General features: G+C 57.7%; 2 protein-coding genes across 8 annotated transcripts in view; both read left to right on the top strand.

The window, feature by feature from the left end:
* The window catches only part of PDCD6 (programmed cell death 6), a 41430-nt gene extending 34408 nt beyond the window's left edge, over positions 1-7022 (top strand). For 3 of the 4 annotated variants that reach the window (XM_527191.9, XM_024356513.3, XM_009448737.5), the window contains 2 exons: positions 3053-3162; positions 6465-7022. In XM_527191.9, coding sequence (XP_527191.4) covers positions 3053-3162; positions 6465-6563 — 209 coding nt within the window. In that variant the 3' untranslated portion in view covers positions 6564-7022. The remainder of the gene's footprint in view (positions 1-3052; positions 3163-6464) is intronic. The other variant, XM_003950491.6, reaches the window with a different exon arrangement.
* Positions 7023-11231: 4209 nt separating this feature from the next.
* The window catches only part of AHRR (aryl hydrocarbon receptor repressor), a 120722-nt gene continuing 112921 nt past the window's right edge, over positions 11232-19032 (top strand). The window contains exons 1-2 of one of the 4 annotated variants that reach the window (XM_063811030.1): positions 11232-13132; positions 13442-13615. In XM_063811030.1, the coding sequence (XP_063667100.1) occupies positions 13518-13615 (98 nt within the window). In that variant the 5' untranslated portion in view covers positions 11232-13132; positions 13442-13517. Of the gene's footprint in view, positions 13133-13441; positions 13616-13964; positions 14582-19032 lie in introns of those variants that run through there. The other 3 variants (XM_063811033.1, XM_063811029.1, XM_016952875.4) reach the window with 3 other exon arrangements.

Here is a 19032-nt window from a genome sequence, read left to right on the forward strand (position 1 = left end):
ATGCCACCCTCCACAGAGAGTGGTCCTGGGGGCCAGGGAGGCCAGTGCTGCCGATTGCGGCCAGGGCCACGTGGACTTCAGGACGGGCCTGAAGTTATTTTTAGATAAGCGACCTCTGGTGCCACGGACATCTTTTCCTAACCTTGTCAGGCCCTGGAGCTCCCTTTGCCCATGCCAGTGACCATCGCTCCTCAGAATGTGCAGTGGAAGTTGCTGTGGACAGTGCTCCCTGGTCTCTGAGGCCCTCTTCGTCCTGGTCTGGCCAAGGACTTCCCAGAAAACTGTGCTTAGCTGTGGCGGGAGGCACGGCCGGTCACGCAGCCTTCCTCGCGCCCTGGAGTGGGCAGGCCTGCTTGTGTTGTGCAGCGGCAGAACCCTTCCTGACTTCCAGGCTTTTCCTGGGGTGCGGTATCCCATCGCAGCATTTTCTCTGGTTACCCTCACGAGTTTCCTCCTGCATTTGGTTCTTGATCTCCAGGGCCATCTCCCACGTCTTCCTTGGAAAGGGGCATTGTCATCCTTTTTGTACTTTGATGATTTTGAAAGATTTCTCATAGTAACTGTTAGGAAGTTGGCCTCAGAAGCAAAAATTCTTCTTTTGTCTTGGCCCCTATGAACAAGTGTTCTGCTCTCAGATGAAGCAGGGAGGCTGCACTGGAGCTTGGTGGCCAGCAGGAGGGAATCACCAGGGTGGTGAAGCCTGCGAGATTTCTCCCCGGGTGTCTCTGATGGGGCCACATGGCGGATTTCATAATCTACCGATTCGTTTTTTTAAGCCTTTATTGTTAACATCAACTGTGTGCCACGCTCAGAGACCTGAAGTGAAAAGTGAGGAAGGCGTGCTCACATTCCAGCACTCACCACCCGGCACCGGGCCCGCTGACTCAGCACGTGCCGTTTAGGTGGCTGTAAACAGCCAGTGAGATTCTCGCCTCTGGTGGGCAGTGCGTGTCTGACAAAGGCAGTCGGGCGGAGAACAGTTCCTCCGCTGTGGTCCTCTGCCACTGTACCAGGCCCCCAAGAGCTGGGGGGAGCCCCAGGGAGCCTCAGCCTGTTGAGTGGGGGCAGCTGGTTTGTCCTCCGAGGTGGAAGAGGTGATTTCTGAGGAGGCCATGCTCCGCTTGGCTCGTTCACAGCATTTCAGAGAGTCCGAAAGAGGAGAAAGACCTTGGCAAGGGGTGTGTCAGGGTGGGCCCAAGGACGCCGGTGGCCTCATGTGGACTGACTTTCATGAACAGAAACTCAGAAACAGTTGCTGCTGGGTTTTGGCTTCTCAGATAAACATTCTTTTTGTAGTTCGTTTGTTCATCCCTCATTTTGCTGTCTGACTTTGCCTTTGTTTTCCCTTCACTATTACTGATGACCAAGGAAACTGGAAGTTAATTCCAGAGGCAGTGGGGTTGCTCCTGTTGTCTGTGCAGACTGGAGTTCCTCTGCCTCTGTCAGCATCTCCTCTGTCCTTCCCCAGCCTTGGCAGGAGACCAGTAATGACCTCTGTCCCCGTGTACCCCAGTGATGGCCGCCGTCCCCGTGTACACCAGTGATGGCCGCCGTCCCCGTGCACCCCAGTGATGGCCGCCATCCCCGTGCACCCCAGTGATGGCCGCTGTCCCCGTGCACCCCAGTGATGGCCGCCGTCCCCGTGTACACCAGTGATGGCCGCTGTCCCCGTGCACCCCAGTGATGGCTGCCATCCCCGTGCACCCCAGTGATGGCCGCCGTCCCCGTGTACCCCAGTGATGGCCACCGTCGCCGTGCACACCAGTGATGGCCGCCGTGCCCGTGCACCCCAGTGATGGCCTCTGTCCCCCATGCACTCCCAGACAGGCAATGTCCCTGTGGGCCTGTCCCAGGCTCTGTTCTCAGCAGGCTGGGCTCAGCCCTGGTGCAGGGAGTGAGGAGGTGGGAGTAGTAGGGACCAGAAAAAGTGGCAGCTGTTGACAACTCTGCCATCTCTTTCTGAATGTAATGGGAGGTCCTGTCTTTTCAGCTTGCAGGGAAGGAGGGTCCGAGGCAACTCCGCTGTTGCACATTTAGGGACCCCTGAACTTAAATGACAGAATGCCCTGACCACTCTGGAAGGCACTGTGTTCATGTTTGTGTGCTTGACTCTTGGTGCGTAAAATGGCTGTTTGTGCAGGTCATTAACTGTGAGATTCAGACAGTAGGTGCACACGCCCCTGCAGAGATTCCAGCAGGACTGAAAACCAGTAGAAATATATCAGCACCTGGATCTTGCCTCCTGAGTCAGTAAGGATATGCCACAGTCACGAAGGCAGTGGGAGTTCGAGGGAGGGAAGGGAAGGCGGCAGGCGGGGCGTGCCCTCCGGGGTGCCCGAACACACCTGCTGCATCCACACGTCTTCAGAGCCCTCTCCCTGTGGGAGGCCTTTTTCAGGACAGCCTCGGTGAACTGGAAACGGAATCCCAGCCCTTGGTGGCCCTGCAGTGACTTGGACCTTTCCGAGGTCACCCTGCCACTGTGTGCCCTTCAGTCCCTCCTGGCAGGTGGGGGCACATCCCCCAGCCACTCCCATTTCCTGACATTGACACTTTGTATAACTGGAAGCCTTCTGTGAAATTTTAGTTTTCAAAGCATTATCTGGTGATGGGCAACCCAGGGCAGCGAATCATTCAGAATTTTCTTATCTAGGCTAATAAACAATAAAATCAATAAGGACTTTGAAAGTAACTCCACTGGGTTCAGGAAACTGAGTGTGGCCGCCCTGTGGGGTGGTGTTTGGTGAGTGCTTCCCGGAGGTGAGTAGTTAATTCACAGGAGTGACTAATGGCAGCGTCCCACTCACTCCTCCTTCCGGGGTCATGGTCTCAAGGGGTCACTCCATGCACTGGGGATGTCAGCTCATTACAGAATGATATATTCGGGAAGTGTCTCAGTTCTGAGTGCGTTTGAGGGAATTTGCACTTCCGTTCCCACACAGCCTTGCATTGTGTGTGTTAGAGGCTGTGGGCCTTGGGCAGGAGGGGTGGGCGTTGGCACATACCTCCCGTCTCTCCCAGCCTTCTCTGACTCTGACTTTCCCTCTTGAAGGCTACCGGCTCTCTGACCAGTTCCACGACATCCTCATTCGAAAGTTTGACAGGCAGGGGCGGGGGCAGATCGCCTTCGACGACTTCATCCAGGGCTGCATCGTCCTGCAGGTGACGGAGTGGCTTCACGTGGGTTTGTGGTGGTGGTGGGAGGGGCTTGCTTGCCAGCGTGATGCACCTGACCTTCAATCTAAGGAGTCAGGCGTGTGTAGAATTAGTTTTTGGAGCTTATAAAAGTGAGTCTCATCTTTGGAGAAGTAGCTGGTTAGTGAAGTGTGGACAAACATGTTTTCCTCCCCTTGGAAATGGCACAGAGCAGCGCATCTGCAAGACGTGGTTTTTCAGTATCCGGTGGGTTATTTACTTGTATGTTCTGGTGTTGTGGTTTTTTTTGTTTTTTGTTTTGTTTTTTTTTTGTTTGTTTGTTTTTTGAGACCGAGTCTTGCTCTGTCACCCAGGCGGGAGTGCAGTGGCACGATCCCGGGTCACTCCCACCTCTGCCTCCTGGGTTTAAGCGATTCTCCTGCCTCAGCCTCCCCAATAGCTGGGATTACAGGTGACACCCAGCTAATTTTTGTATTTTTAGTAGAGACGGGATTTTGCCATGTTGGCCAGGCTGATCTCAAACTCCTGACCTCAAGTAATCTGCCCACCTTAGCCTCCCAAAGTGCTAGGATTACAGACATGAGCCACCATGCCTGGCCAACTATGGTGTATTTTTACAAAAACTTTTATTCTGAGAAAATGGGCACGTTTTCTGTTGTGGTCATCACTGTGTCCTGCCGTCTGTGTGTGAGGTCAGCTGTGGAGCCTGTGGTCGCTCGGGCCGCCCTCAGTGGGGTCTCCGAGCTCTTCCCGTGCACACCAGTGTCTGCAGGAGCTCGTAATGCATCCTGACCTGCAAGGCAAGCTCCTTGGTGGTGTCTCTCCTGCTGGGCTCTCTTTGAGACCCACGGGAGATGGAGAGCAGGGCTCAGGGGACCCGCCTGGGAGCTCCACACAGACCTCTGCTGCTGTTTGCAGGTGGTGATCCAGGTCTCTACCCAGGTTCCTCAAGGTCCTGTCTTGTTGGCCTTGGAATTCAGTGAGAGATAGGAACAGCATGGGGTTTTTAGAAATAATGTGGAAATTTGGAAAACGTTCCCAAATTGTTTATTCTGTATAATAATTAAGATGCTAGATCTGTAAAAGTGAGTTTCCTCTGATTTGGCATGGATGCATCAGTCCCTGTTCTTCAGGGATTTGTTGGAGAACCAGGTGTGTGAACATGGAAGCTTCAAAACTCTACGGTTGGGGACCCTTTCCTGCCCCTACCTCTCGGGGTTCCTGCCAGGTTGGATGACATTTTTACAATGTTCTCTGAACACTTTCAAAAAAGTGTAGGCTGGGCCTGGTGTCGCATGCCTGTAGTCCCAGCTACTCAGGAGGCTGAGGCAGGAGAATCACTTGAACCCAGGAGGTGGAGGTTGCAGTGAGCCAAGATCACACCACTGCACTCCAGCCTGGGTGACAGAGCCAGACCCTGTCTTAAAAAAAAAAAAAGAAAAGAAAAAGGGAAAAGATGCAGTGTGAAATCTCGTTCTGTGTCTGAATTGCCGTAGGGCTCAGATCTTCATTTGAGGTTCTGTGTCTGAATTGCCGTAGGGCTCAGATCTTCATTTGAGGTTCTGTGTCTGAATTGCCGTAGGGTTCAGATCTTCATTTGAGGTTCTGTGTCTGAATTGCCGTAGGGCTCAGATCTTCATTTGAGGTTCTGTGTCTGAATTGCCGTAGGGCTCAGATCTTCATTTGAGGTTCTGTGTCTGAATTGCCGTAGGGCTCAGATCTTCATTTGAGGTTCTGTGTCTGAATTGCCGTAGGGCTCAGATCTTCATTTGAGGTTCTGTGTCTGAATTGCCGTAGGGCTCAGATCTTCATTTGAGGTTATGTTCTATAAGTTAACGTTGATCTTGTGTGAGCTTTCGGTAGCTGGAGTAACACAGGCGGCCTCACAGCGACCTCTCCAGCGCCTTCCAATGCACATCTGCAGCCAGCGTAGCTCCTCCTGGGAGATGCCTCCTCAAGGCCCTGCTCCAGACCACGTGGGGAGGGCCTGACAGCCAATTCCCAGGCTGTCCCCACCCTTGGAGAGTGACCCTAAACGCTAGACAGATGGGGAATGGGAAAGAAAAGAAAGCTGCAGACCTCAAGTTAAAATTCCCTCAAAAACGTTTTTATTTATCTGCTTTTTCTGAAAGGATAAAGGCTTTTTGAAAATTATTTTCTAACAAATAACGTGAACACTTTTAGAAACCCTAGAAAAACACAAAGTATTCAAAATAGAAAGAAAAATTACCCAATACTCTTTAAGCCAGCATTATCCATTGCGGTGCTTTTGGAGTTTGGTGAGGCCGTAGCCTCTGCCAAGTCAAGGAGCCCGGTGGTGGCTGTGGCATTCCTGCAGGGTTGTTTTTTTTTTCTTTGAGATGGACTCTCGCTCTTGTCACCCCAGCTGGAATGTGGTGGTGTAAACAGCTCACTGCAGCCTCAACCCTGAGGCTCAAGCGATCCTTCTGCCTTGGCCTCCTGAGTAGCTGGGATCCCAGGCGAGAGTCACCACACCCTGTCCACGTTCCTGCAGGTCTTGATATGCGAGGACTGCTGTGTCTTCCCTTGCCACATTTTCTTCTTCTTCTTTTTTGAGACAGACCCTTGCTCTATCACCCAGGCCAGAGTGTGGTCGTGCGAACAGGGCTCACTGCAGCCTGGACCCTCAGGCTCAAGCGATCCTCACGCCTTGGACCCCCAAAGTGCTGGGATCACAGGCGAGAGTCACCATGCTGGCCTGAATCTTCAGGGTATTTTACGGTTGAAGTGTCACTTACTTAACCATCCCTGTTTCAAGAGTGTAGGTGGTCACCCTGTCTCTGCCGCTGACCTGGCCTGGACCCTCGGCTGTTAGAGGGAGGGGTGGGCTGGGCTGGAGGAACCTGAAGCCCTTGTGATGTCACAAGCCCATCTGGCTGGGCATCCCCTGCTGTGTCCTGAGCTGCACATGGCCCAGGTGGCCCCCACAGCAGAGGCGAGCCACTGGAGGGTGGAGGGCTTCCACGGGACGGTCTTCAGGGGAAGAAGGAAGGGCCCAGGCCCCCAGGAGACTCAGGAGACCAGAGCCTGGGGTCAGGGGCTCAGTCAGGGGCTCAGCCAGGGCTGGATGTCCAGAGCCAGCCCCGCAGCCCTGTGTTCTTCGTTCTTCGCACTCCCACCGTCCGTGTGAACAGCTCCAGCCCCACCTGCGCCTCCCTGTGCTGGGCTCCATCAGGGAGCCCAGAAGACGTGTGTGCTTCTGAAATTGGGTCCCTACATGCCTTTGTCCCAGTGCACCTTGCTCCTTCCATTTACTATCGAGATTTAAATGCCTGTTTTCTCCCCAGAGGTTGACGGATATATTCAGACGTTACGACACGGATCAGGACGGCTGGATTCAGGTGTCGTACGAACAGTACCTGTCCATGGTCTTCAGTATCGTATGACCCTGGCCTCTCGTGAAGAGCAGCACAACATGGAAAGAGCCAAAATGTCACAGTTCCTATCTGTGAGGGAATGGAGCACAGGTGCAGTTAGATGCTGTTCTTCCTTTAGATTTTGTCACGTGGGGACCCAGCTGTACATATGTGGATAAGCTGATTAATGGTTTTGCAACTGTAATAGTAGCTGTATCGTTCTAATGCAGACATTGGATTTGGTGACTGTCTCATTGTGCCATGAGGTAAATGTAATGTTTCAGGCATTCTGCTTGCAAAAAAATCTATCATGTGCTTTTCTAGATGTCTCTGGTTCTATAGTGCAAATGCTTTTATTAGCCAATAGGAATTTTAAAATAACATGGAACTTACACAAAAGGCTTTTCATGTGCCTTACTTTTTTAAAAAGGAGTTTATTGTATTCATTGGAATATGTGACGTAAGCAATAAAGGGAATGTTAGACGTGTGGTCTGCCTTCAGCTTTTCAAATCAAATAGGTCCAAGAACCAGGCCCCATGCCCTGGTCCTCCAGACAGTCAGTGTCAGATGTTCTGGCTTGCCTGGGACCTCCCAGGGTACTGGGCACCTTCTGGAACATTGTCCAGCCCAGCGTGCACAGCTCTGCTTGTGAAAATCCAGAGGGACTGTCTCACTCTCTGTTCAGGAGGTTAAATTTCATAAGACTGCTCCTTTTGGATGAAGAAATCCAATTTGGTATAGCAGGTTGTGCATTTCCATCATTAATGATTTAGCCATGCTGTGCCCTGCAGTCTCTGCACGTGGCCTGCAGCGTGTGTCCACCCAGCGCATCCTGCTCACCTCGGTCCACTGCCAGCGCTGCCCGGTCCGCCTCCCTGCCTCACTGTGCAGCGCCGGCCCTCCTGGGTTGACACTCCCGAGCCCCAGCCTCATTCTCCAGACGCTTCCCTTCCACAGTGATGCGTCTGGTTTTGGGGCCGCAGCCTCGGGTCTCAGAAAGCCTGCTCCTTCCACACAGTTGTGCATGACTTTTCTCTGTTCGTTTTGGTCTCTTGGGATCTTCTACCTGTTCAAACCCCTGCTCGGTGTGTTGAGGGGTGAGGGGCAGGGAGCATGGTTTCCTGGAAAAAGCCCCCAGTCTCTTAAGCTGGGCAGGTGTGCTGTGGGGGGTGGGGACTGGGGCTGCTTCTGTGCTCCAGATGAGACCTCCCCCACTGCCCACCTGCACTTGGCCTGGGGCCCTCTGGATACGAATCCCTCTGGAGCAGGCACTCCAGGCTCCCTGGGGATGGGAGGGGGAGGGATGTGGGCGTGGGGGTCTGGCTGCTCCCTCATGACCTCAGTCATGGGGATCCCGGGCAGTCTCTGAGGATCCCCAGCAATCCATGCCGGGTGCCTCCCTAGACCTTGACACCCCCATGACTCTGCAGCAGATGACCCCAAGTTCCACTCCATGAGGTCAACTTCCTTGTCCAGGCCGCAAGCTCCCAATTCCATGAGGCCTTCCTCACCCAGGCCTCCATGGCCAGGCGCCCAGCGACTTCTCCCTCGCCTCATGGGCACCTGGACTCAGTGTCCAGTAGCTGCACCCACCCCACCCTGGGAGCTGCCCTCACTCCTCCTTCAGCCTTAGGCCTGTGAGGTCTCTGTGCTTGGGGTGAGGGCAGCTGCTGCGGCCACCCTGCAGCCCTCCCAGCCACGTCTCCAGGCCCTTGCCCGTGCTGTCCTCTGTGCAGTGGGCAACCCCCACCCCACACCTGCAGCTTCTCTGGCCTCTGGATTTCTACCTGGGTCAGGGAAGCCTGCTACTCTGGAGGAGCTGTCAGCCCTGGTGAGACACCTGCCCCCAGGCACATGTCTCCATGGATGATACCGGCCAACAGTTGATACCGAGGCCGATGTGCTCATCCTGTGGATCAGCTGCCGGGGAAGGAATGTTGTGTGTGGCGGTTAGCTCCATACTCCTAGAAAGCAGGCGAAGGCCAGGTGAGACAGAGACTTTCACAGAGAAAAGGTCAGATTGTGGATGATTTTCCTTCCTTCCTTTTCACAGCAATGAGAGGTTCCTCTGATGGAGATAAAGTGTGTTTCTCAGCATCTCACTTGTGTGTGGGACAGATGCACAGGTCTGTGGTCTGCTCAGGTGTGGCAGGTTCACAGGTGTGAGGTACACTCAGGTGTGTGGTGCAGGTACCCTCAGGTACTCTGCACGTGGCTGCCATGGGGGCTCCTGTTTGCAGGCAGCTCGGGGAGGCTGCAGACTCGGGGAGGCTGCCTTGGAGACTCGGGGAGGCTGCCTTGGAGACTCGGGGAGGCTGCCTTGGAGAGGGGCCTCCATGAAGACGCACAAGAACAAAAGCCGCTGAAAATTCCGGAGCAGAAGTTCTTCAGCAGAGGGTGAGGAGGGCGGTGGGACGGCTGCACCGCACGCTTGGAGGACCAGCAGGGGTGGAGTGCTGGACAAACGCATGTCAGGCTGGCCTGCTGGCAAAGGAACCCCTGGATGCAGAGAGCCTGTTGGGCTGGTGGGCTGTGGCTGCTGGGAGGGACATTTCCCCGGGGAGCTCCCAGCCACCAGGAGTCAAGGGAGGGAGGCGGTGAGGAGCCTCTCGAAGCTGGAGGTGTGGAGGGGGGACTCCCCTGCTCTCCTGGCCGGAGTCACTGATACAAAACTGGGGGTCTCTGGAGGGCAGTGAGCTCACGAGTTGTGGCGGATTCCCTGTGGAGGGGGTGCCAACCCGCAGGGAAGCAGGGCTGCCGTGCCCCCTGCCCAGCCACACTGCCAGCACAGACCCCATCCTCAGGCGCCTGCAGGGAGGCCACCCACGCCTTCCTGGGTGAGGGAAGCCCCTGAGCCAAACCTCACTGCACTCTGAGGCCCCAAGGGCCAGGCAGCTGCACACAGCCTGGGCCACGTGGGGGCAGTGCGGCTGCACCATGGAGCTCTCGGGAGCTGCTGACTGACCGGGAGGACCTGCCCGACACAGCCATGGGATTCATAGCCGCAGAGAGAAGACCACAGAGAGACGGGCCTTCGCCCTTTCAGCTCTCCCTTGTCAGGCAGGCTGTGCCCTGTGACCCTTCAGAGCCTGGGTTTGGGGGTGGAGGGGGTGGACAGCTGACCAGGTGCCTGGCGCAGGCCCAGCATGGTGAGGCTGGGTCGCGGAGGCCAGGCCAGGCCAGCGGCCACGACCACCCACCAGGGACCCTCAGCGTCACTTGACCCCTGGTCCCAAGACCCAAGACAGCAGGACATGGGGGCACAGCCATCTCTGGGGGCCCCTCCCTCCCCCGCTCTGGGTCCTCAGTCATCAGTGCAGACATGGAGGTGCAGGTGCACGCCGTCCACCCTCACCTGGGGCCCCTGGCCCATGCCTCCCCACCCTCCCTACCCTGATCTCCCCCCACAACCCTACACCTCCCCTGACAACCCTGCACCTCCCCCCACAGCCACCCTACACCTCCCCGCCACAACCCTGCACCTCCCCCAACAACCCTTCAACTCCCCTCTCACCTTGCACCTGCCCCTCACCCTGCACCTCCCCCCATCCTGTACCTCCCCCCTTCACCCTCCACCTACTCCCAACCCTGCATCTCCCCCCAACCCAGCACCTCCCCACATCCTTCACCTCCCTCCTCACCTGGCACCTCCCCCCATCCTTTACCTCCCCCCTCACCCTGCACCTCTCTTGCCCTGCACCTCCTCCCTCCCTCTCCCCCTCACCCTGCACCTCCCCCCTCCACTCCCCCTCACCTCCCCCCCACCTTCCACCTCCCCCCTCCACCTCCCCCCTCACCTCCCCCCTACACCTCCCCCCTCATCCTCCACCTCCCGCCCTCACCCTCCACCTCCCTCCCGCACCCTGCACCTCCCACCCTTACCCTGCACCTCCCCCCATCTTTTACCTCCCCCCTCACCCTGCACCTCCTCCCTCCCCTCCCCCTCATCCTGCACCTCCCCCCCTCCACTCCCCCTCACCTCCCACCTCCCCCCTCCACCTTCCCCCTCACCTCCCCCCCAGCCTCCACCTCCCCCCTCCACCTCCCCCCTCACCCTCCACCTCCTGCCCTCACCCTTCACCTCCCTTCCGCACCCTGCACCTCCCACCCTTACCCTGCACCTCCCCCCATCTTTTACCTCCCCCCACCCTGCATCTCCCCCCAACCCTGCACCTCCCCCATCCTTCACCTCCCCTCTCACCCTCCACCTCCCACACTCACCCTCCACCTCCCCCACTCACCCTCCACCTCCCCCCACCCTGCACCTCCCCCTCCCCCTGCACCTCCCGCCCTCACCCTGCACCTCCCCCCACCCTCCATCTCCCCCCAACCCTGCACCTCCCCCAATCCTTCACCTCCCCCCTCCCTTCATCTCCCCCCTCACCCTCCACCTCCCCCCCACACCCTGCACCTCCCACCCTTACCCTGCACCTCCCCCCATCTTTTACCTCCCCCCACCCTGCATCTCCCCCCAACCCTGCACCTCCCCCCATCCTTTACCTCCCCCCACCCTCCATCTCCCCCCAACCCTGCACCTCCCCCAATCCTTCACCTCCCCCCTCACCCTCCACCTCCCCCCCTCACCCTGCGGCAAGCAGAGAGCTGACTCCAGCACAGTGAACTTGGAATGATGGAATGCACCCTGGAAGCAGGAGCTCTGATGGGCGCCACCGTGACTGTGCCCAGCAGGGAGCTCCCTTGTGGTTTTTAACAAAAGACAAAATTCCCCAGGTCCTTCTCTGTCCTACAGGAGAAACTGGTGTGGGAGAGGGAACCCAGGCGTGACCAGGGAGAAACTGGTGTGGGAGAGGTAACCCAGGTGTGACCAGGGCTGCCCAAGCGGCTCCCTGTGAGGCATCAACGCTGGAGACTCAGCAGTCATGGGGAACCCGGGAAACCCAGCCACCATCAGAGAGCCAGAGAGCCGCAGGCGCCTGTGCGGGGTCCTGGCCTGGCCCCGAGGGGTCAGCACACCCCTGTCTGCCTCTGAGGTCAGGGCCCTGGGGGCTCCTGACCTGGCCTGCCTGTGGGAGGCAAAGGTGTGGCCAGGAGAGGACAGGAGGGGGCAGTCACGGTCACCACTCCTGGAGGCCCATGAAGAGCAGCTTTGCCCCCACACTTCTGTGAAGCCAACTTGGGCCTGTTTGGGAGGGGCCTGGCGCTGCAGCCGGCCGTGGGCACCTGCCATGTGGCCGTCCACTGGAGGCCAAGTCCAGCTCATATGGCTCTGGGGACCCACCGCACCAGACTCCAGTGTGGGGGTACCCGGAGCTGGGGGTGGGTCCTCGGAGGCTTCCAGTCCTGCCCCAGCTGCCATCCCTGCCAGGTGTTAGTGCCTCTGGTTCAGAGTCCCGAGAGGACCAGTGGCCCAGGAGAAAGGGGTGTGTCTCCAGCTGCTGGGAGTGTGGATGGGAGCCAGAGGGTTCAATGACAGTGGGGACAGCAAGTCCGGACTGGAGGGAGGAGACCTCCTGAACAGGGTCCCCAGCAGAGGCAGAAAGGAGACTCTGTGACTGGGGGTGTCAGCTGCATCTGGACCTTCGTGGTGGGGAGGGAGGCACGCCCAATAGCTCGCCTGAACGGGAGGTGGCTCAGGGATCCCCCATTGTGCTGGTGGGGTGCCCAGAGACTCCAGGACTCCACGTGGGGCTCTGCCTGCTAAACCCTGAGACTTTAGGGGCAATGGCTCCCACGGCAGGGTCATCCTTTTTCTGCACAGTCCCACTGGCTGCCCCAGGTCCTGCAGAGACCTGAGACTTTGGGGACAAGCACAGGGGACAGGTGGGCGTGGATGGCCTGTGCTGGTCAAGGGCAGTGGGAAGGAAGGAGGAGCAGTTTCCTTCTGTACCCAGGAAATAGAGTAACAAAGTATCTCATTCCAGTTGGTTCTGGTGGGACAGGGTAGGTGGAAGGGAACCTGTGCTTGCCCTGAGACATGGGGGTGCTGTCTTCCCATGCAGGGGGACTGCGGCTCACCACCATCACATTCTACCCACAGGTTCTTATTTTAACAGATCACAAAGGTACTATGTGCTTCTTACAAAAATTTACAGGAATTGCAGACTTTTCAAAAAGTAAAAAGAAATTAAAGTTCACCTGTTACCTCAGAGTTATCCAGCTACACATTTTCTGTGCATAATTCACTTTACAAAAATTGGATCAAGATACAACTAATGATTTTTAAAAGTACAGCAATATAGTTGCACATTGTTCCATATCAAAAAATAAATGTGTGCACCCAGGGCTCCTGGCTGTCTCAGTGGCATAGTGGCTCATGCCTGTAATCCCAACACTTTTGGCAAGCCGAGGTGGGTGGATCACCTGAGGTCAGGAGTTCGAGACCAGCCTGGCCAAGATGGCAAAACCACTATCTACTTAAAAAAAAAAAAAAATTAGCCAGGTGTGGTGGCGCGCGACTGTAATCCCAGCTACTTGGGAGGCTGAGGCACGAGAATCACTTGAGCCCTAGAGGCAGAGGCTGCAGTGAACTGAGATCGCACCACTGCTCTCAGGCCTGGGTGACAGAGCAAGACTCTGTCCCAAAAAAGCCCATTTACTCACGCATTTTTGAGCCTCTGCTATTCGACAGGAACCAGAGGTGAGCAGAGCAGACTTGGTGACCCCTGGGGACAGAGCGGCAGAACTCAGCAATTCCGGGCTGCCCTGCAGGAGCTACACCCGGGGAGGGGCGGTGGCCACTTGGGGGCAGGGTGGGCTTCTCAGCTGCGCCCACCCCACCTTGGGAGCTGTGTCTGGAAAAGAGACTTTTCCTGAGCCGACAGCAGACAGCGAGTGCAATGGCCCCAAGGCCCGCACGCCTTATTCAGAGAACAGCAGGAGGCGCGGGGCGGGTTGGGGGCGTCAGGGAGACGGGGTTTGACTGAGAACCTGGGGGCGCCAGTGACAGCCTCGGCCGCGTTGCTGAAAACCGACCTTGCGGGATGAAGAGGGCGCGGTTCCCCCGGCTGGGATGAGGACGGCGGATGCTGAGGAGCGGACTCCGGGGACCACCGACTCCATGGCCGGCCCCAGCGAGGGCGAGAACGGGTGGAAGCCGGCCAGGGTCTGTGGAGACGTCAGGGTGCGAGGCCAGGCTGAGGGTGTCCCCAGGGATCCCCTGAGGGTACACGGAATTCAGCCAGGGCCTGCGCGCCCGGACGGAGGACTAGAGGGGGCCAAGGACCACCGGGAGGGGGAAGGAGAAGGCGCAGCCCGAGGTCGGAGGGGCCGGCGGGCGCGCAGAGGGCGCGGGGTGAGCCCTAAGGACCTGCAGGCAGGACCCTGCTCTCGGCCGCGCGGTCCCGGGTGCCGACCGGCGGGGTGGGCGGGGCAGGGGCACCCAGGGCCGCGCACCTGCCGCGTGGGACCCTGAAATGCCCAGGACGAAGAACGTCGCACGGACGACCCTGCCGTGCCTGGCGCGCGTCCGCTTCCTGGGAAGCTCAGGATCCAAAAGTATCTTAATATTCTCTATAATTCGCCAAAAACCATGACTCCTTTTACATTTTCGAAACGACCTCATGGGGCAGGCGAGGGGGGAAAAGCTCTCTTCACTTTACCTGTTCGGGTCTACACCGCCCGGCTCTAGGGCCAGCAGCTCAGCACAGCCGGCCGCGAGCGCTGGGGAGGGGACGGGGGCGCAGGGAGAACCGGGGGACCCTGGGCGCACACAGACCCCAGGGGGAACGCAGGGCCTGGAGGGGCTCAGCGCGCGACCCCCGCCTCGGGGCACGGAGACTCCGGGGGATCACTGGGACGCGAAGGGCGCAGGGCGGACCCCAGGGGAACCGGATGGCGTCTCGGGTTCGCCAGGGCAGCTGGGGCAGCCGGACCCGAGACAGCCGGACCCGCGGGCGCCCTCTGCCGCCTCCCGGCCCTGGGTGCTGCGGGGCGGGGCGGGGCGGGCGGCTCGCGTGCCGGGGTGGGGCAGTCCCTGGAGCCGCCGCGGGTTCCCGGGATGCGAGCGCCGGCACCCGCCGCCACAGCTCCTGGCCAGGGCGCGCTGCCCCGCGGGTGCGCCTGAGCCTCCGCGCCCCGCAGGCCCTGGGTAAGTGTCCTGGGCGCCCCCGCAGGCCCCCGCCGCGTGCCGCCCGCAGTGGAGACGGGATGCGCTCCCGGGTGTGGGGCTGAGGGACGGGCGCCGACGTCGGGACCCTCCTCACGCCGCATCCTCGCGTCGCCAGGCTCGGCGGCCCCGGGACGGGGCGGACACTCTGGGGTGCGGCTGGCTGGTCTCACTTAAAACTCGGACCTCGGAGGGAAGCCGCGGCGCGTCCACGGTTCGTGGTCCTCAGCGTCCCCTCGAGAGTGTTCTGAGCCCTCACTCCCCGGGCGTTCCGTGCGGGCCGCGCTCCCTGGGGCTGGGCGGGTGCGGGCGGCGGAGCGGGGCCCCGCTGTCGGGCCGAGGGCGCCAGGTCCGGGGGGCCTCACCCCTGGGAAAGGCCCATGTTCAGGCTTGGTTTCAGTAGCACCAGAAGTGTTTTCACTGAAGTCTTATTTTGAGCGGCCAGAATTCCCAGACCGGATGCCCTGAGAGAGCGATGTGGAGCCTGGAGTCGATGCTGGGACCCTTCTGGGGAGGGGTCGCCATGGGCGCGTGACAGGCAGGGGCCACCCTCTGACCTCTTCTGGGAGGCCGGAGGTCAGAGACCTTGTGCAGAAGCGTCCCACGGGCCTGTCCCACGGGCCTGTCCCACGGGCCTGTCCGGCTGTGGCCTCCGGGATGTCAAGGGCAGGCAGGGACGGGCTTCCTCCCTGGACCTGTGCGCTCGCACAGGCTCTCGTCTGCGGGGGTCTTGCAGAAGGGTGGGCGTGTGCGCGCATTCTCCAAACGCCACCCCCACGGGGCCTCACAGCCGCCCTGGCCTGGCAACTGTCACCCATTTTACGAACGAGGACATCAAGGTAGGTCGCTCATCCAGCCTCTCAGAGCAAGTGACTGGTGGCGTTTGGACTCGGGCCGAGTGTGTCATACCCATCCCGCGCAAAGCCGGGGCTCGATGCCGCCCCAGAGTCGCTGAAAAGCCACGAGTAACAAGAACTGGAGAACGTAGGATGCTGACCCGGCGGACGCCACCGCCTGGGGACCCGCTTCGACGGCGTGGTCGCCACCGCCTGGGGAACGGCTTTTATTTTTGTTTTCTTACTTATCTGTATTCTCTAAAATGAACAGATACGAGTTTTACCACAGGAGAAAGGTTCTTAGAAAAATTCAGATTTCTCAGAGAAATGCTGTCAGCTCACAGCCTGGTGGGGTTGGGAGGCCCACAGATGGCCCTGGCCGACCCCTCTGTCCCGTGTGGGACCTGCCTGTGAGCAGCACCCAGGAGTCTGTCGAGGCCCCACCTGTGGTCCCCGGCTGAGCCCCTGGCTGCAGTGGGTAGGGTCCTCCCCTGTCCCCCAATTACCTATGAGGCAGCTTCGACCTGTGTCCCAGGCAGAGAAGAACGCTGCCGTCAGGAGGCCGGGGACAGCCGAGTCTTGCTTCACAGGGGCATTTCTGTGGGGAGTTTGGTCCAGTCCAAAGGAGGCTCCATCTGTTGAGGTGAGTTCATGAGTATTTTGTAAAACGCAACAACCTATTGTAATAGCATCCATCCTCCTGTATTTAGGCTAGGTATGGCAAGAACTGAGACACACTTCCCTGCCACCCCCTCGCATCTCTGCCAGTAGGGCCAGGAAGTTCAGATATGCTCAGGTGACCACCTGAACTCCACGAGGCTTTTCTCTAAAGTATTATCAGCAACTGTTTCTCAAACTACTTTATCTTGATCCTTGTGCCAAATTATTTATTTCCTGCAACTGTGAGGCCCCCTCCTTCATGTGGCCTGGTGTTCCCGGGAGCAGGCCTTGTGATCAGAGGGAGATGGCTTGTTGCTTAACAGGGTCTTCCCACCTCGTTCACCCGTGCTGGGTGCTGAGACGCCGGGGGAGGGGGAGGCAGCTGTGGTTCCAGCCGTCGTCATTTGCAATGCAGTTGGAGAGATGCCACTGGGTGGCCCTGACCGGTGTTAAGTGGTTAATACGACACAGAAGCGGGAAAGCACCATGTGGTCTGGGGTGATCAGGCATTGAAGGAGACAACGGAGCTCCTTGAGGAGAGTCGGCTCACAGACAGGCAGGAATGAACAGGCCGATCTGCTAGGGGCTGATGACTCGGGTAGGAAAGACTTGGCGGCCCTGAAACACCTTGCCTAGCTCGCTCTTCCTTCCTTCCTTCCTTCCTTTCTTTCTTTCTCTCTCTTTCTTTCTCTCTCTCTCTCTCTTTCTTTCTTTCTTTCCTTTTCTTTCGAGACAAGAGTCTTGTTCTGTCACCCAGGCTGGAAGGCAATGGCGCCTTCTTGGCTCACTGCAACCTCTGCCTCCCAGGTTCAAGCAATTCTCCTGCCTCAGCCTCCCAAATAGCTGGGACTACAGGTGTGTGCCACCACACTTGGCTAATTTTTGTATTTTTGGTAGAGACAGGGTTTCACTGTCTCTACTAAATGTTGGCCAGGCTGGTCTCGAACTCCTGACGTCATGCTCTCCCTGCCTCGGCCTCCCAAAGTGCTGGGATTACAGACATGAGCCACCACGCCCAGCCACCTAGCTGTTTCAATGCGATGAGTTATAGCCAAAGGTGCTTCCACTTGGAATTTTTTTTTTAATAAAAAAAATTCATTTATATAAAAAAATTAAAAAAAAAAAAAAAAGAACTGAGGCACAAGCAAAACCTGAAACTGGGCCAGGTGTGGTGGCTCACAGCTATAATCCCAGCACCTTGGGAGGGTGAGGCGGGTGGATCACCTGAGGTCGGGAGTTCGAGACCAGCCTGACCAACATGGAGAAACCCTGTCTTTACTAAAAAAAATACAAAAATTAGCCGGGTATGGTGGCCTATGCCTGTAATCCCAGCTACTGGGGAGGCTGAGGCAGGAGAATTGCTTGAACCTGGGAGGTGGAGGTTGTGGTGAGCCAAAGTCGCACCATTGCACTCCAGCCTGGGCAACAAGAGTGAAACTCCGTCTCAAAAAAACAAAAACAAAAACAAAAAACGAAAAACCCGAAACTGGTTATTCAGGGGGCACTGGCTGTGGGGAGGGGGCAGGCAGGCCAGCTCCTTGGATTTCCTCTGGGCCCCTCCCCACACCGCCCACAGGGAATATTTATCTGCTTCTGGTGATTTTTACCAGAACCCTTGATTTTAGAGCCATTCCACAGCACTGAGCTGGAGACACCCGGGAGAACGTGGCTTTGCCCAGGCGTTGCAGGGCGAGTAGTCACTGGTGTGTGAGGCTGAGGAGGGCAACGAGGCTTCCATCTCAATTCCGGCTACTCGGAAGGGAGTTTGGGATTTTGGGGACAAGAAGGATCTGCACTAGCCCCACCTCTGACAACATCCCCTGCCCCCCTTCATCTTCCCAGCTGTCCCGCCACCCCCCGACCCGCTCTTGCTCTGTGGCTCTGCACTCATTTGGGGACGAGGGTTGGTCAGGCTGGTGGTGCTGGGGCTCAGGGTCTTCTGGGGCTGGTGTAGGTCACCCTATCCCCTTTACCTTCCTTGACCTCAAGGGGTGGTCGAGTGGGTTTGCTGTATGCCCGGCCCGCCTTGGGGTGCTGGGAACCGTCTCTGGCCTGTTCTCCCAACCAGACTGGGGCCAGGCTTGGGTGCGGCTTGGGAGTTTCCTGTTTGAGTCGAAAGGCCTTGCAGTTCTGGTGGGATGTCCTTGCAGGCTGGCCTCCAGCCACCAAGTGCCCAACCTGGTTTCTGGGAGAAGTGCACTGGGCCAGACACGTGACCATGATGGAGAGGAGGCTGGGCATCCCACAGCACCTCGGGGGGAGGGCTGGACCCTTCCGAAGCATCCGTCCCACCCCCCGCACCACCTCCACCCACCCACCGGCATCTGTCCCTGCTCCAATCTGCCATTTGCTTTCTTTCTTAACATTCCACATATTTTGCTTACATTTATTTGTAAATTTGTGTCCTATGTGTTACATGGTGTTTGTTTTTTGTTTCTTTTTTTCTTTCTTTTCTTTTTTTGAGATGGAGTCTAGCTCTTGTTGCCCAGGCTGGAGTGCAGTGGCATGATCTTGGCTTACTTCTACCTCCACCTCCTGGGTTCAAGCGATTCTCCCGCCTTAGCCTCCCAAGTAGCTGGGATTACAGGCACCGGCCACCACGCCTGGCTAATTTTTGTATTTTTAGTAGAGACAGGGTTTCGCCATGTTGGCCAGGCTGGTCTTGAACTCCTGACCTCAGGCGATTCCCCTGCCTCAGCCTCCCTAAGTGCTGGGATTACAGGCGTGAGCCACTGCAGCCGGCCTCTTTGTATTTTCTCCTTGAGGCAAAATGCACATAACATCAAACTCACCATTTAAAAGTGAACAGTTCAGGGGCATTTAGTGCATTGACGAAGTTGTGCAGCCACCGCCTCTCTCTAGCTCCAAAACATCTTCACCGCTTCCGGCAGTGCTCACCCACCAGGCAGTCACTCCCCAGTCCCTGCTCCCAGGTCC

Source organism: Pan troglodytes, chromosome 4 (assembly GCF_028858775.2).
Source record: "Pan troglodytes isolate AG18354 chromosome 4, NHGRI_mPanTro3-v2.0_pri, whole genome shotgun sequence".
Classification (NCBI taxonomy): Eukaryota; Metazoa; Chordata; class Mammalia; order Primates; family Hominidae; genus Pan; species Pan troglodytes.